Source organism: Eschrichtius robustus, chromosome 2 (genome assembly GCF_028021215.1).
Source record: "Eschrichtius robustus isolate mEscRob2 chromosome 2, mEscRob2.pri, whole genome shotgun sequence".
Taxonomy (NCBI): domain Eukaryota; kingdom Metazoa; phylum Chordata; class Mammalia; order Artiodactyla; family Eschrichtiidae; genus Eschrichtius; species Eschrichtius robustus.
Window position 1 is genome coordinate 62,524,335 of NC_090825.1, and position 17,752 is coordinate 62,542,086.

The 17,752-nt window shown below is 37.2% G+C and overlaps 1 protein-coding gene across 2 annotated transcripts in view; it reads left to right on the forward strand.

Annotated features, from left to right (window-relative positions):
- Nucleotides 1-15,992, forward strand: part of JMY (junction mediating and regulatory protein, p53 cofactor) — a 72,097-nt gene extending 56,105 nt beyond the window's left edge. The window contains exons 8-11 of one of the 2 annotated variants that reach the window (XM_068535559.1): nt 3,826-3,930; nt 5,104-5,695; nt 6,757-7,064; nt 11,185-15,992. In XM_068535559.1, coding sequence (XP_068391660.1) covers nt 3,826-3,930; nt 5,104-5,695; nt 6,757-7,061 — 1,002 coding nt within the window. In that variant the 3' untranslated portion in view covers nt 7,062-7,064; nt 11,185-15,992. The remainder of the gene's footprint in view (nt 1-3,825; nt 3,931-5,103; nt 5,696-6,756; nt 7,065-11,184) is intronic. The other variant, XM_068535560.1, reaches the window with a different exon arrangement.
- The last annotated feature ends 1,760 nt before the right edge of the window (nt 15,993-17,752 follow it).

Below are 17,752 nucleotides of genomic sequence, written 5' to 3' on the forward strand. Positions count from 1 at the left end.
GTTTTTCCCTTGTTTTTTTTAATAATTTTTCTTTGTCTTTAATTTTTGTCAGTTTGATTACTATGTGTCTTGGCGTGTTTCTCCTTGAATTTATCCTGCCTGGGACTCGTTGTGCTTCCTGGACTTGGGTGGCTGTTTCCTTTCCCATGTTAGGGAAGTTTTCGACTATGATCTCTTCAAATATTTTCTCAGGTTCTTTCTCTCTCTCTCCTCCTTCTGGGACCCCTATAATTAGAATGTTGGTGCGTTTAATGTTGTCCCAGAGGTCTCTTAGGCGGTCTTCATTTCTTTTCATTCTTTTTTCTTTATTCTGTTCCGCGGCAGTGAATTCCACCATTCTGTCTCCCAGGTCACTTATCCGTTCTTCTGCCTCAGTTATTCTGCTATTGATTCCTTCTAGTGTATTTTTCATTTCAGTTTTTGTATTCTTGGTTTGTTCTTCAATTCTTCTACATCTTCGTTAAATATTTCTTGCATCTTCTCGAACTTTGCCTCCATTCTTTTTCCAAGGTCCTGGATCATCTTCACTATCATTATTCTGAATTCTTTTTCTGGGAGGTTGCCTATCTCCACTTCATTTAGTTGATTTTCTGGGGTTTTATCTTGTTCCTTCATCTGGTACATAGTCCTCTGCCTTTTCATTTTGTGTATCTTTCTGTGAATGTGGCTTTCATTCCACAGGCTGCAGGATTATAGTTCTTCTTGCTTCTGCTGTCTGCCCTCTCAATAATTGATATGTTAATAGTATTGAGTCTTCCTATACATGAACAAGGAATATCTCTTTATTTAGTTCTTCTTTGATTTCTTTTCTAAGAGTTATAGCTTGCCTCATTGATCTTGTTCACATTTTATTAGATTTATACCTAAATTTATCTATCTGCTTTTTGGGGTGTGGTAATGTAAATAGTATTGTAGGGGTTATATAAAAGGTTCATAATTCTAGTGTTTCATTGCTGTTACATTAGAAAGCAGTTGGCTTTTATATGTCAACCCTGTACCTTGCAATCTTGTTATAATTGTGTATTAGTTCTAGTAGCTTTTTTGGTTGTTCTTTGAGATTTTCTAGGTAGACAATCAGGTCATATGCAAATAAAGGCAGTTTAGTTCTTTTGTAGCAGTCTGTATACCTTTTACTTGCTCTTCTTATTGTGTTAGCTAGGATTTCCAGTAGGGTGTTGAAAAAGAGTGGTGGGAGGAGACTTCTTTGTCTTTTCCTGGTCTTCAGAAAGCTTCTAATTTGTTGTGATTAAGAATGATGTTAGCTGCTGTAGGGGTTTTGATGTTATCCTTCAAGCTCATTTCAGCACATATTAGCTAAAACTCTTGAATTTAAACACGTAAGAGTAGCCAAACTACCCGTAAACTGTAAGATTCATCTTAAATCAACAGCAAATTTATTGTATTTTTATTGTTCAGTACTGTTTTCATGGGCCAGGAACTGCTTTGTAAGGAAAGTCAGACTGTGGGCCAGCTTAAGAGTTAGATGAATAAGAATGCCTCCTACTCTCACCATCGGCCTCTACGCTGTCAGCTTTAAACTCCACACTTAGAATGCGTTCCTTATTGCGTGAAGGTTTTGGATTCTGATAAAATGCCAATATTTTTATGGATGGAGGAACTAATTCGCCTTTTAGAATGAATGAGTATCAAATCCTTTCTCAAAGAGTTTTACGTGGCAAAGATGAGTAAAAAGAGGAAATTGATATTTGGGGAAATCTCAAAGATGAATGTCATTTGCCTTATAATTTTGCCTACTACCGACTTTGGGTGGAATACCTCACTGTAGGAGAATGAATCCATTAATCATCAATTCTTAACATGCAAAGCTAGAGGAAAATGAAAGTTGGCTTAGATCAAATCTGGCTTTAAACCACCTTTATCACCCACACAAGTGTACAGCTCATAAGTTTTCATTTTCACTAGATGAACATATGCATACAGCTAGCACCCAGCTTGTTAAACAATGTTAACAGAAACTCAAAGCCCCTTGTGTCACCATCTAGTAAGTATTCCCTCCCCACCTCCCCTCCACAAAAGGGTAAATTATCTTCGTTAAATAACTTTCCCCTAGCTAGCCAGAGGGGGAGAGGTGATATTCACCCCAGGCCTGTTACTCACTAGGCTCTTAAATACAGTACTGTGCTCTATGAAAAGTCCATACAAACCCATCAGTTCATGCCTGAACATGTCTGAAACTTTCTCTTTCCATTTGGGATCTTTTAGATAATAGTATGATCTGACTCTGGTTATACCGGCTGACAGACCAGCAAAATGATTGATAAGTTTTATTTCTGAACTTCACATTCAGCTATTTGTATATTATGTTTAGAGATGCAGATTCAGAGTTTGAAAACGCTGAATATCTCTTAGACAACTAATTTTTTTCTCAAGTACTAAGCACTATATTCATTAGATAAAACACTCTAAGTATAGAAAAATCTCTTCATCTCTGAGCCAGTGCTACTCGATAGGCCTTAGAAGACCCTTTGTCCCTGAGTATCCCATGGCATGTATCCCAGTGTGGGAAAGTACAAGCTCACTCCCAGTTCCAGGTGGTTACCAGATGTAAATATGAGATTTTTTCAGTTCCTTCCTTTTTGTTGGCTCAGCTATGTGAATGGAACTGAGTATGCAGTAGGGGTGAGGAGTTGGGATAAGTTCTTGCCTCACTGTGTCCTTGAGCCATTCTGGGCTTTCCTCTGTAAAGGACAGAATCTACATGGGACGTTTATTTCTTTTTAATGAAGAGCTCAGGTCGTATCTTCTTTAATTTCCCATCTGGAAACCTTTAGGATTATATATAGCAATCTGGGACTGTTACTGAGAAATACCTGATTTTTTATCTACTAATAAATGGCCTTTTTGACCTCTAAAGACTCCCCAAGTGAGAGCTCTCTAAAGGGAAAAGGTCTTCTTGACCTGCCATAAGAAGAGATGGAAGAATGTTCATCTTTATTCACCCTTGGCACACCCCTGCACCCTGACCATGAGTTCCATGGGCTGATTTATATACAAAGGATTCAACCCACCTCATCAAGAGATAGAAAGTGGAACCGATCTGTATTGTATGTGATAGTTACATCTCTCTGGGGACGTGGTTGGCCATCTTGGCACTCTGCAGTGCATTCCCTAATTGGTAACTACCTGTCTGTCACCTGACCCTCAGTAGTGAGGTTGTCAAAAGCACTACTCCCACTCTTTATCCTCCTGCCAAGAATGCCACTTTCTTTCCTTTAGAAAGAGCAATTCGTGTTTAACTTGGCCAACATTGGGTGGGTGGTGATACTGTTAATCCAGTTTGGGAATACAAAATCAAAGAGGTTTGGGATTGGGGAATGGGAAGGAAAAAAATTGAATGAGGTATTAAAACACACACTTAGATTTGTGGCAAGAGGAACAGGTTCAGTAATAGTAGACATTATCTGCAGAACATCAGGCTTAACCCGTATATAATATCTAAATTACCAAACAAGTGGTTGTTTTTTGTTTTTAAGGTCAACTATTTGAGTTAGCAGAATATAGCAGTTACAAGTATTGCATAATAAAATTGTTCAAGCCAGAACCCCAAAGATGAAACATTTTTCAGTTCAGAGAAAATATTTACTTTACAGAGTAAACGTCTTTTAATTGGTAGGTCATGCAGAAAGTGAAACAACAATATCATTTCAATTAGAACTGATAGTGTTTCATGCCACAAAACAATGCTTAATACATCATTCTTTGGAGTAATCCAGCTTACATATTAGGAGAACTCTCTTTTTTCTATTAATGATAAAATATAATGGGACACATCGTAATGGAATTACTCTTTTTTTTTTTTACCAGAAAAGAGAAAAATTACATGATGAAGAAGAAAGAAAAAGTGCCTGGGTTAGCCAAGAAAGACAGAGAACACTGGATAGACTTCGAACCTTTAAACAGGTAGTAAAAGTATGGTCAATTTATTATTTTTCATTGCTTTTTAAACAGAGCTACATATATACTCCTATTGTAAGATTTCTTTTATGAGAAAAACTTGATTGTCCCTTTATTATCTAGAAAACAATTTTAGTTATGGCAGTCCTTGGCTTACCACTTCAGCGATAGAAGAGGAATGGTCAGGGCCTCTGGGAAGCCTGGATTCCTCTTGAATTTAATAAAGTTAGTTCACAACTGACTATCCATTTTAAGCATCAACTTGTTATTAATTCTGTGTACATCAACACTGTGGTAATAATCTGACCAATGGCATAATTAGAGGGTGGATCAACATACGTGAGAAATGCTTCAGCAGTTCTCTTGCCAGGCTTATCCATGACTGTGGACACTGACATCACAGCAGCTAAGCATGTCCTTGGAATGTGCTTAAACTAGGTAGTTCTGGTTCTTAGCAGCACTCAAGAGCCTTACTTCTACTCTTTATTCTGAGGGGTCTCCTTATAGGTGAAGGGAGCTTTTGATCAAGTGAAAGAGTGGGGGTGGGTGGGAATGGGGTCCTTAACACAAGGATAAGCTTTGTGTTAAGAAAATATTGTCTGCCAAATGCATTAATGCTAGGTTTTACCATAGTAAAAGAATGAGAGTTCTGTGTATCAGTACTCCAAAAAATTTTATTCGTTCTCCTTCTATTCTGTCATTAAATGCATATATTGTTTTCAGAGCTTTAAAAAATGCCATGTTACCCTTTGAAGAACATTAATGTTTTAATTTTTTATCTGTAAGCATTTGAAAATACATGTAAGAATCTAAGAATAGTTTTTTAGCTTTCTGCATACCAGTAGCATATATATGTTTGACATCATTTGTTTCGTATTTTACACTGCTGCTATTTTTCCATTTAAATTAGTACTTTTATTCACTAAGGATCTTTCTTTAATCATGTGGTAATTCTGAACAGTTGACCTCTTAAGTGGATAAGAGGGGAGAAGGATTTGATGATAAGCAAATAATAAAGAATTTGGTGATAATTATTTGTAAGGTATTATTATATTTTGGTTTTCAGTATATTTTCCCTGAAAAATCACAAAAGCTCTGAAATAAAATCTTGCATTGGAGGGAGAAAATAAACAGCCATTTGTTCATAAATTATAATCTAACCAGTTATAATAACTTCTGATTTCTTAGAGATACCCAGGCCAGGTCATACTTAAATCAACCAGATTGCGACTGGCTCATGCAAGAAGAAGAAGTGCAGCCAGTCCCGTGTCCTGTGAAGACCAGTGCGACCCTCTGCCAGGAGCGCTACAGGTAGAAGAGAAAAGTGAGGGAGTGGAGGAAGGAAGGGGCAAGCTCAGGTCATCACAGACAACAGAAGCCCAAAACCTCACACAGCTTGAAGACAATTCATCAGCACAACTTGAAGCTACTTTGTTACCTCCCGGTGGTGTTACCTCTGAACTGCCTCCCGCCGTATCTCCTCCACTTCTGAGCAAGATTGACCCTAAACCAGGTTCTGCCACAGCAGATCCACTCCCCCCACCTCTTCCTCCGGCACCTCCCCCGCCACCTCCTCCTCCCCCACCGCCACCGCCTCTGCCTGTCGGAAAGGACGGCGCCCCAGAGACACTGGAGAAAGGTCTGCCTAGAGTGGAGGGGAACGAGAAGAGGATCCCAAAGTCAGCTAGTGCCCCCTCAGCACACCTCTTCGACAGCAGCCAGCTCGTCAGTGCCAGGAAGAAGCTCAAAAAGACTGCTGAAGGTTTGCAGAGGAAGAGAGGTGAGTTAAAAAAAAAAAAGATTTTTGAGTTCATCTGTTGACTGAGGCATGTAGTTAAAGGACTGTTTATTTCCTAGGACATTACAAAGCTTTAAACATTTTATTTTTGGACATTATTTGCTAGCAAACAGGTTTTCAGGGTCTCAGCATGGCAGAATTCTTACCAACCCATGTTTGCAAATGTGTACAGACACAAATATGGACCTGCTTGAGCTCTTAGGGATGCTTTTTAAATTATATCTTTTGACTTGATCTATTTGGTAACATGTATTAGGTGGCTCCTTTTGTGTTAGAATATGATTTTAAATCTCAGAAATACAAGAAAAGGGAAGCTATCTGGTCAGGAGAACATTGGCAAAACCATGTAACATTTGGCTACATGTTTATTGAGGACCCTGGCATATCTTGTATAAAAAAGCAAAGAAGAATAGGGAGTAATATGTATAATTTATTGCATGTCAGATATGCCTTAATAAAGATGTTTTTGAAACAGCAAATAATTTTGGCCCTTAGGAGCTTTAGCATTCACAGAGAGAACATTTTATTTGTATATTACGATTTAATCTGAGAGACCATCCTATAAAATATTTCTTACCATAGCCCAAGTGGAATTTCATATGTAAAGCAGTTATTAAAGAAAAACACACACACACACAGTCACCATAATGAACCAGAATTTAATTTTTTAAAATTAAATGTGCAGTCCAGTCACTGTCTGAATTTAGATTGGACTTTTGCATTATGGAAACTCTTTAGGAGTCTCACCCATAATAATACTAAAGATCACCCCCCAGCCCCCAGTCTGCTCACTTCTCTCACATGGGAAATGATAGGAATACCAGTAATGCCTGACATGGAATTTGGGTCTTGGAATTTTTTTTTTTTTTTTAAACAAGCATAATTAGTATCCCCTGTGTTCTGGCAATGTTCTGTCCATGCTTCATGGTCCCTTCTGTAGATGTGTTTTTAGCATCCTGGGCTATCACAGTCCTAGAGTCTGGAGGTTACACAGTTCCTGACTCTTAAGTGCAATCATAATTGTTCTCTTTCATTTTCTAAAGTGAGCTCACCCATGGATGAGGTGCTGGCTTCCTTGAAGCGTGGTAGTTTTCACCTGAGAAAGGTTGAACAGCGAACTCTGCCTCCTTTTCCTGATGAAGATGATGATAATATCTTGGCACAGATAAGGAAGGGGGTAAAATTGAAGAAGGTACAGAAGGAAGTCTTGAGAGAATCCTTCACGCTTCTGCCCGACACGGACCCTCTAACACGGAGCATCCATGAAGCTCTTAGAAGAATCAAAGAAGCATCCCCTGAGTCAGAGGATGAAGAGGAGGCTTTGCCTTGCACAGACTGGGAAAACTAACAAGTAAATGGTCTTACTTTTCTTCAGTAGTGTTCAGTAACACAGCTTTTGTATTGGATGATGAGGTCTGTTATATTTCATTGAATCTGAGGTTCATTATTTATTATACAGCTCAGTTATAGCCTGGATCATAACTTCAGGTTTTACTTCTGTAGTTTCTGGAAACATAACCAAAAAAGTACTTTACAGAGATGTTCCTGGGTAAATGCTGTGTTTTTTTATATCCTGCTCATTAAAAATTTCTTCAGTACAAGCTATATCCCAAGTAAAAAGGATAGTCTTATTCTAGTAAAGTGACAGTCTTATTCTAGCTTTAAAAAAACAGAAAAGGCTTTTTCTAACTTAGGTATTTCAGTTGCAAACTGTTATGCATATTGAATTTTGATGCTTTGTTAGCTGCCCACAAGGGAATCTAGAAAAGTCATTGCATTGTCAGATTATTTAGCTTTCTAAGCCTTTAAAGTTTATCATTTAGGGCTTATTGTAATTACTGCATTGTCTAGATAAAATGGCAGCTGACATATATAAAATGGCAGCTGACATAATATACATATCTTATTGAGTACCCTGTGGGAATTGGTACACATATGGCATTCTCCCAAGGTAATACAGAGTTGTCCCCCACTACGCTTTAATAAGCTAATTTATATAGTTGTGTGGCACAAATTATGCTAAATACATAGAATTGGTAAAGATAACACATGCTGTAAATCAAATAGTATATCGAATTGCTGATGACCATAACTGAAATATTATTTGTGCAGAATATAAAGTATGCAAATACATTCTATTAATCATTATGCTCTTTCTTTTTTTTTTAAATGGGAATTATTTATTTATTTATTTATTTATGGCTGTGTTGGGTCTTCGTTTCTGTGCCAGGGCTTTCTCTAGTTGCGGCAAGCGGGGGTCACTCTTCATCGCGGTGCGCGGGCTTCTCACTATCGCAGCCTCTCTTGTTGTGGAGCACAGGGTCCAGACGTGCAGGCTCAGTAGTTGTGGCTCACGGGCTTAGTTGCTCCACGGCATGTGGGATCCTCCTGGACCAGGGCTCGAACCCGTGTCCCCTGCATTGGCAGGCAGATTCTCAACCACTGCGCCACCAGGGAAGCCCTCATTACGCTCTCTTGATGGAATATGTATCTATGGGCTTTACTAAAGGGGGAAGTAGGTGGGAGTAGGTAAAGGAAGAATCACTGTGCCTGATCTTAAGAACTACCAGGGGGAGCTTATTAAAAATGCATATTCATGGCCTTCACTCCCAAAGATTCTGAAAGAGTAGAACTGAGTAGAACTATATGTAGGCATACATCTGGATTTTAAAGACTTATTACAAAAAGATAAAACAAAACCCAGAAACTGTGTCATTAGTTTTTAAAATATTGATTAAATGTTGGAAGATACTGTTTTGGATATATCAGAATATTACTAAAAGCAGTTTTTACCCTTTTGGGCATGGGTCCATCAGGAAAATGTGCCGATTCCACACTCCCCAACTCCACCCCTCCCCACCAGCATCTGCACTGTAGCTTAACAGAAAGCATGAAAAATCTTGATAAGTGGTTGGGTGTTAACTTTAATGTGCTCTAACCATCATTTGATAGTAACACTGTCTGCCATGGCCATGGGTCTTGGGACTGTTGGCACCCTTTTTTCCTGTTAGTTGTAGAGGCCTTAATTATCGGTCACTTACTGTTTTTGGATCCCCAAATAACTTCAAACTATTTGTGCTTGTACATATGTACACCATGCTTTGTAGAGGAATGTAAATGTGTCCACTCAAGTGTGTGACTGTGTCTAGAGACTCAGGTGTGCCTGACTGGGAATCTTTCCCACACTGGGTGACTGTAGATTGTGTCCCACTTCACAGTGCTTGCTACCTCTTGCCTTGTCCCCTTCAGCATGTAGCTTCTCAGTAAACCCCTAAACCTGTGCCAAAAACTACCATGTTGGCACTGATTAGGTAATCCCAGTGCTGGACCTTCACATAAGCCTGCATTTCATATATTCAAGTAGCTGGGATGTTATTTATAGCTTTTGGCTGCTAATTTAACCTTATGTCAGGTGTTAAGAATATGTCCATAATGAATACCACTCTGAAAATTGCCTAAAACCTTCCCTTTTTTTGGCTGATTGTTCATGGCTGGTGTATGTAGTATAATGTTGAGAGGAACAATGAAATACTGCCAGAAAATGCATGCACTGGGATAGTGGCAAAGTCACTGAAGACTAAATGTATCCTACACCAGAAGCAAACCAGACTAGTTGTGATCCCTGCCAGCTGAGCAGCCATTGATAAAGAGCTATCTATCACTGCCTGTGTGTGGTCTTAGGGAGTCTTTTTTTTTCTTTTTTTAATATTTTATTTATTTATTTATTTATTTATTGGTCTGTGCTGGGTCTTAGTTGAGGCATGCGGGATCTTTTTAGCTGCGGCATGCAGGCTCTTAGTTGTGGCATGCGGGATCTAGTTCCCTGACCAGGGGTTGAGCCCGGGCCCCCTGCACTGGGAGCGTGGAGTCTTAACCACTGAACCACCAGGGAAGTCCCTAGGAAGTCATTTTTAAAGGCTCTGAACTTTTAGACACTTTTCTACAGATGGCTAAAAAGGGTGTAATTTGTATTTCCTATTAATTGGTTTCTTTCTTATAGATTCAAAATAATTAATGTAATTACATACTTGTTTTTGAAGAACTAATTTCTTAAAACTTCATGAAATAAAAACTGAAGGTCCTGGACATGTTCAGCCTCATCCTCCTCTAAAAACTCATCTCAGACCAGCCGTAGGTAATAGTGTCTTTGAAGGAGATTTCTAAACATAAGGAAATATATATAATTGTATAGACTTTTTATTATTTCTAACTTGTTTCCTGTGGGGTCCTTCTTAAACTCATAAGTAACTATAATGATGGTGTCCAAGAGAAATATAATGTGAGCCACATTAAAAAAGTTAAAAGTGATGGGTGAAATTGATTCTAGTAATATTTTACTAAATGATATATCCAAAAGAGTATCTTGTCAATATCAAATTCCACATTGTAGTTTACTTTTTTTTTTTTTTTTGGGGTACTGAGTCTTCAAAATCCAGTGAGTATTTTACACTTACTAGTAGCACCATCTCAATTTGGATGCCAAGTATTCATTGGTTAAATTGCATAGTCGTACCAAAACAACCAAGTTGTGCTTAATGGAAAAGTATTTTTTACAAAGTTTTAGATTTTAATTTAAGTCCAATTCAAGTCAGTTTCTCAGTCACGCTAGACATATTTCAAGTGCTCAAAAGCCACATGTCAGCTTTTATCTGACAAGTAGGCCATATATATGTTTCTCCTGTGCTGTGGGTCAGTGCATGGATCTCGAACACAACTATTTTGAATTTTACAAAGTCCTCGTAAAATCATCCATTTAAAGACAGTACTAGCTCTGTCCTCTAAATCTCAATTATAATGACAACTCTCTCTGGTGTATTTTAAACTTGCCATTTGGTAGTTCTTATTATACTGGCAGTTTTGAGGCAAAGATTTTAGATTGTATTTATCTTTTTAGTGTATAGTTTTGACATAAAATGTTAAGAGTAAAAGGAAGAAAAGTGAAAGTGAATCTAACGTACAACCTTTTTAAAAAACTCTTTTCCCCAGCTTTATTGAGAATAATTGGCATACATCACTGTATAAGTTTAAGGCATACAGCATGATGGTTTGATTTACATATATTGTGAAATGATTACCACAGTAGGTTCAGCCAACATCCATCTTAAAGAAAAGAAAGAAAAAGGAGAAAAAAAAAATTTTCCTGTGATGAGAACTCTTTAGGATTTACTCTCTTAGCTACTTTCCTGTATATCACACAGCAGTGTTAACTATAGTCATCTTGACATATGACCTTTTAACAGTGATCAAAATCAAAATCCATGTTCAAATTTTGTTTTAATTTTTTTTTAAGAATACAAACATATCCTTTTGTAAGATTTTTTTATATAACATCTATATAAAAAGGTCATTTGAAAGAAAAAACCATCAGTGTTCATACCGGATTTTGTGAAAGGTGTGAGGGAATATATATACATACTGTCTTTAATAGGCTGTCCTTTTTAACATACAGTATTACTTTTGTTTGTAAACAGGTGACTCAACAGAACGAAAAAAATACCTACAGTTGAACATCGGCTCTTACAAAATTGTAAACGTGGTTCCACAATTGGATTCCATTAGATCCAAAGTGTATTGGCCCAGTGGTGTGAAAAAGGAAGCACAATCGGCAAGTTACCACTTTTCCAGTCATTCCAACAGATGGTGGTTAACATGAGTTTTAGATGTGCAGTGTTCCTGACTGCAACGGAGAAAAGGCCTTGTGAAGATTCCTGTTTTTTAAGCACCTTCCCCACCTGTCTACCCATTTACATCCTTGTAGTGGCCAGTAAAGCTAGGGGTCGCTATGAGTTGGAAGAACACTGGGTTGACAGATCTACTGTGAGCTGCGTTGAGATTCCTTTGAAATCCATCGTTCAGTGCACTGAATAGTCGTCTGCCCAAAATACAGAGCTTCTTCCATATCAGCTTAAATAGTGTGACATTCTGAAAAAGAAGTTAATCATGATAGCTATAGGGCAGGAATTGGAAGAAATCAGATGGAAATGCACTGATAATTCCCACATTACTCATCTCCAAAGGAATTTTCATAAAGATGTTCTACAACATCTGAAAAGATACATAACCATGGAGATGCACCTATAAATGTGTTTACCACAACGTGATGCATTTAACATGGCCTATTTTTAGAAGCCCACACACTTACAATTTGTAAGGTTTCAGAGTAAAAATTTCCATGCTTTTAAATAGCCCTTCATAACTGTGAATTTATAATAGTTTGAATTTTATGTGCAGCATTGTTTATGAGAAGCAATACTTTGTAATTTGATATTTCAAATTATTTTTAGTCTTTTTGTTTGAACTATTGCTTGATTACTATAACTCAACATGACTTTCCTATTGAGAATCAAAAATCAGGATTCAATAGTAGGAATGCAGATCTTAAGTCTTTTTTAACATGCACCATTTGTTTTTATTTTTATGCTCCACAATGGAAAAAAAAAAAACATGCTCTACAAATGTACAGAAAGTAGACAGGCAGAAAAGCCTCTTTGGCTGGCATTTCACTATCTTCACATGCTTGGAGTTGAATTTTGGGAGACAGCCTTTGTTATCGTCACTAAATTCTTAAACATATGTATGTAGCTCTAGGTGCTGATTTTGCTGTAATGGACTCCTGAAGAATGCATGGAGCCAATACTAATTCTCAGCAGGACTGTTGTGGGCTTGAATGAAGGTAGATATGTTGGACCCAGTTTACAGTACTCTGTAGAGTGTAATTCTGTGTAAGACAGGTCTTGACCATTATATGAATGGCTGACATACCAAAATGAACTTTATTTCTTATGAGGCAGTTCTCTGGCCTAGACCCAGAAAGCAGTCCTGAAGTAAAAGCCCTCAAATGTATCTGAATTAGTGATCCTGAAGGAAAAAAATGCTCACACCTTTGTTACTTGAAAATGTTATTTCCTTTGAAATAATTATGGAGAAAATTTTCTGGCAACAGGTTATATAAAACAAAATCTGCTTAAATGTTGACTATGTTTATTGATGAGAATATGAGCATTTTCACAATATATTGGCTTTATTCTAGCATCATTCTTACACCTTGTCTGAGAATATTAGAAATACAGATCTAATATAAAGTTAATGTCAATCCCCTGATTACAGTGGGGATGGGTTGTAGATTTTTGTAACACACCTTCAGTAATGCATTGAAACATGCCTTTTAACCTAAAGAATGATTGATTTGATTGATATATTTGAAAAAATTTTTAAAGCAAATTTGCAAATCTTAAATCATGTATCGATTTTATGCCTTTGGATGCTTGTTCATAACGGTTTTTTCAGTTTTGTTTCATTTATTGACATTTAGAAAAATATAGGAGGATCTTATGTCATTATTGACAGCAGAAGCACTGGAACCTTAATATGTCTAGAGGAAATTGCTACCCACTTAGTGTTGCAGCCGGGATTCCATTAAGAGACAATGCTCACTTTTAAAGGGTCCTATAATCTGTTTTCCTGAGCCATGTTGTAATAAGTCTCTAGCAAAGAATGCAGGGTGTTCAGATCTGCATGAATCCTTCAGGAGTGCATCCACAGCTGGAAGCGTACCCCACCACAGCACTCCTTGAAGGTTGTCCTCACACTTGTAGAGCCTCACTAGCAACCCCAATGCTTATTCTCTGGTAGCAACTTTCTCTCCAACACATCCACTTCCCTTCCTCTGGATTCAGGTTCCTCCTTCCACAAAATTACATGTTACTACTATAGGTCATCAACCTTTGGAGTTCTCACAAATATTAGAATTTCAGATAACTACAGTCCATGTGTCCAGTTGAATCTACATGATAATTAAAAAGCAGTTTCAGAGCCCAACAAAAATTGTATAAGCATGGTTTCCTTCTTATCTTTGCCCCTAATAAAATGAGCATCTTTGTCCTTAGTATAAAATTTGTGTATATTGTTATGATGGTACTTATATATGATCATGTTTCCAGTTCCAAATTTGCCTGTACTACTTATATGGTTTAAAATACTTGACAGTTATATTTCTGTTAATGTATCATTTCTGTATCAAGAATCTACAAACAGCTGCTTGCTTATGCTGAATCAATTTAGAAGTTAATTTACCAATCTCGTCTCAACTGCAGTATACTTAAAATAGGGAAACAAGTAGATGATGACTTGGATGTTTGGTGGTTAATGTTACTGCTCACTTGAATGTCAATTTTGAATATTTTTTCTACTAATACAACTAAAATTATGTATATATAATCAGTGTGGCCTGTATAGAAAAGGTATTCCTAATGATTTAAAATCCTGGTGGTACTGTAGGGTAGCAGTCTGAGGAGGAAATACCTGGCTAAAGAGGAATTTTAAAAGATGAGAATTGCTCACTTCATGTATATTTTATAGGCTTATTGAGTTTGTGAGCAGTATAAAAACAATCATTCTTTAGTTCTTCATTGTGGAACTGAGACAGTTCTATAAAATGCACAGCTGTAACAGTTGATCAGGTGTAGTATTTCCACAGTGAGAATATGGGGGCTTTTCTCATTATGCGAACCCACAGAAAATTTTCTACTCTGTATAATGGGGGTGGGGGGAGCCTTGTTTCTACGAAGCTGAACTATGTAGCAATATTTGTTAACATGTGGCATGACGTCTCTATGTCATAAAATGTGATGTGTTAGATTGTAAAGCATACTTTGGCCATAGCAGACACTAAGAATTAAAACTCTTGTATCAGTGGAACAAAAATCAATGGGCAGTACCCTCTCTGTTCGGAATGGGACCAGTATACAATTAATACAATTTAAATTTATACATTCCCTAAGACTCCATTTTTAAATTACGTTCATTGCGTGTGTGCATAAGGAAAGCTTTTCTTTCACTAAATACAAGCTTGTTTTTTTAACCTTTATAAGTTAATTATTATGTACTTAACATCAGATACCAACCTGTAAAGTGCTAATGGGTCCCTAAAGGCCTTATCAGGGAGTTGAAATTTCATATACTTATACCAGGTTATTTGTAAAAAGTCTTTTTGAACAGCTGTAAAACATTTAAAAACTGTGGCAAATGCATTGTTAACATGCATCCATTTGATAGTGAAAGCAGAAACCTGAACAAGTTTTACCTAACTCTTGCACTGAATTTAAATAATATAAAATTAAATGTGCATTTTAAATAGATTTTATTTCCCATTTATTGCTTAGCATAGAAGAACAGCTATGCTTAGTGTTAGAGGATTGACCACAAGATTGATTTTTAGATGGAAGAGAGGTAAGAAAGTAGAAGCACCTTACTATTGGAGCATGTTGCATTCATTTAGTGCTACTGAACAATTCAGTAGTTATTTCTGAACTTTGCTGCAAAGTGCTCTTTATTTAAAGCACATTAAAGTCTCTGCTTAATTGCTTTGTAAAATGAAGCAATGGTATTTTTTATCCTATAAATATAGTCTAATTTAAAAGTTTTTCCTACAAAATGAGTTTATATTATTGCCTAAACTATCATCTATGTAAAGGATTTTTAAAGGCAAAAGGGAGTCTGGATTCCGTGTGTGTGTGTGTATGTGTGTGTCTGTCAGTCTGTTATAAATGTTTGCCCATTGAATTATTTCAAAGATATGTTCATTCTAAAATTTTCTGTTTTACCCACAGTAAATGTTCAGCTTGGTATTTGAGGGACTTAATTGATGGAAATCCAAATTCATGTGTCTCTCCCCTTCTCCAGACACATTTATTATGCCACTGTAAGGTGCATGTACAGAAAATACTTCTGAGGCTGATATATTAAATATTTTATCAATGTTATGCTGAATCTCAAAGCAGTCATTTATTTTGAGGGTTAAGAGAAAGTTTTGGGTTTTTTGGTCAGGTGTGACTAAGAGAGGCTCCAACTGGTGAGTTAAGGAAAGTCTGTGGTAAGTGATTTGAGATGTATACTAAAAAGGTGTGGGTGTTGGTTAAAGAGTTCAATTTTAACAAGGGAAGTTTTTTTTTCTTTAATTTGCATGTTCTATGGTTAACTATCAAAGAGTGCAACAGGTTATTCCAGCTTTTCCGAGTACTAATTATATTGGTTTTAAGAATTCTTCATAATCACAAGATGACATTTTCCCTTCATTTGTGACCAAAGAAGGGTAGACAGTACAACCCATGCAAGTGACTTCTGACTTCTTCGACTTGGACAGAATCCCCACTGTTCCATTGAATTTCTTATTGTACTATATGTCTTGCAAAGTGTGAAACCATAATATATAATTTATGAAAAATCGAAGGCTACAGATCCTTTTGCATGAATAAAAGCCCATTAGGGTGAATGAAACTGATATGTTCTTTTAGCCTTTCTGGTTAAATGAAAATTTTAATGGCAAACCAATTCACCACTTACTAGCTTTGTGCAATATTAAGCAAAACACTAGCACACTGTGCTTGTCTTTTCAGGATGGCTTTAACACCGTTACACTAAATGGACAGTGTGCAAAATGTATTGTAAGTGACAACTCTTGCAAATTTACAGTACTTAAATATGCTCAGTTAACATTCTAAAGTATTAAAAGTACAAAGAAAAAAAACTAAGCAAGCATTTAGAGCAATACTATGAAATCTCCAATAATGGTTTTGACTGTTGCCTTTTGCTCTTTAGTGCAACTTTCTGCATTGTAATTACTGTATCGCTTTGTATTTCATGTTTTTTACACCCACGACTTCAAAGTACTTGTACACTAAGTATTGCAATCACCTTTCTCTTCTTGTACATGCAATATAACAACATACAGTTTTGGTGCTTAACAATATTCCTTTTTTTCTTTAATAAAAGATATTTATTGAGTTAAGCTCATTTTGTTTGTTTAAAATGGCAATGGTGGTATATTATGTCACTTCATTTCTAATAAGAAGGAGCATAGCAAGTTGTGCATTTGTTACAACATGATGAACAGGATTCAGACTCTCCACCCCTGTACTTCTGCCTCTTCCCAACCACTGTTTGTAACAAAATATGGTTTAGAAATGTTGACCTCCAAAGTTGGGAAGGTCCTTAAATGCCTTTCATTTTAGCAGTCAGTTTGTGATCATCTAAATTGGGGGAGATTAAGGGAGACATTTCTCCCAAGGAAGGGCCTTTCTTCCATGTATTCCCTCCATAAATATATCTGAAACTAAACAGAGGGCTTTGATTACTAGGTAGTTTTTCTGTGAGAGTTTAGAGAATGGACTTAATAGAAGTGCTTTAGCCAAACTGATAGAATCACCTTCTGCCTCAAAATGAGTTAATACATTAATTCAGCTCTCAACACAGTACACCCTAGTCCACCCTTGTGAAAATCATGCTGTGGCTGGTTTGGAATGGGCTTACTGGGTGACTTACCAAGACAGGAGAAAACCTCTCCTGGAAATCTAGGCCCTGTGGAATTCCTTAGTCCTTTGCGATTCCGTCGTTCATCCTGACCTTGCTGAGCTCTGTAAACTGGTTGAAACTTCATTTTTTTGCTACAGGAGTCTGTGTGGAAGAGGTTTAAAATTCTTTGGTGCAAACCCACCAGAATACCATCGCATTCTGTTAGTTACTGAAGTTTAAGCACGTTTCCCAAGCGCTCTGTCCCAGTGCCAAGTGGATACCTTTCCCACAGAGACCCACAACTTTGTTGCTCACCAGAAACTTAGTTCTTCCTCACTGCTAACATTCTCCAGATCTCTCTACTAATAATCTTGCTTGTTCACAAGAGCTCACCAGTTTTGTGCTCTCATCGTTCTCTGAACTCAACTATTTGTCAGCTTAACCTCTGACAGACTGCTGACCCATTAATTCTTCTACAGAGTTCAAGCGGGTCCGTCCTCTAATCACATTCACTTCCTACTTTCCCTCATTCCTGCCTCTTCCACCTGCTGTTCCTGTTGCTGTGGAGGGTTTCATAATACTCAGGACATTATGCATCTTTCTTCCCTGTCACCAATTCCAATGGCCAGGCCTTGCGGCAGAGTCCTGGGCTCCCTGGCTCCATGCTGGTTAAGGAAATCGTGCACCAATGCCACAAGGCGTTCTGTGGGCCAACTTTGGTCTCCTAAGTCTACCTCTAGTATCTGCATT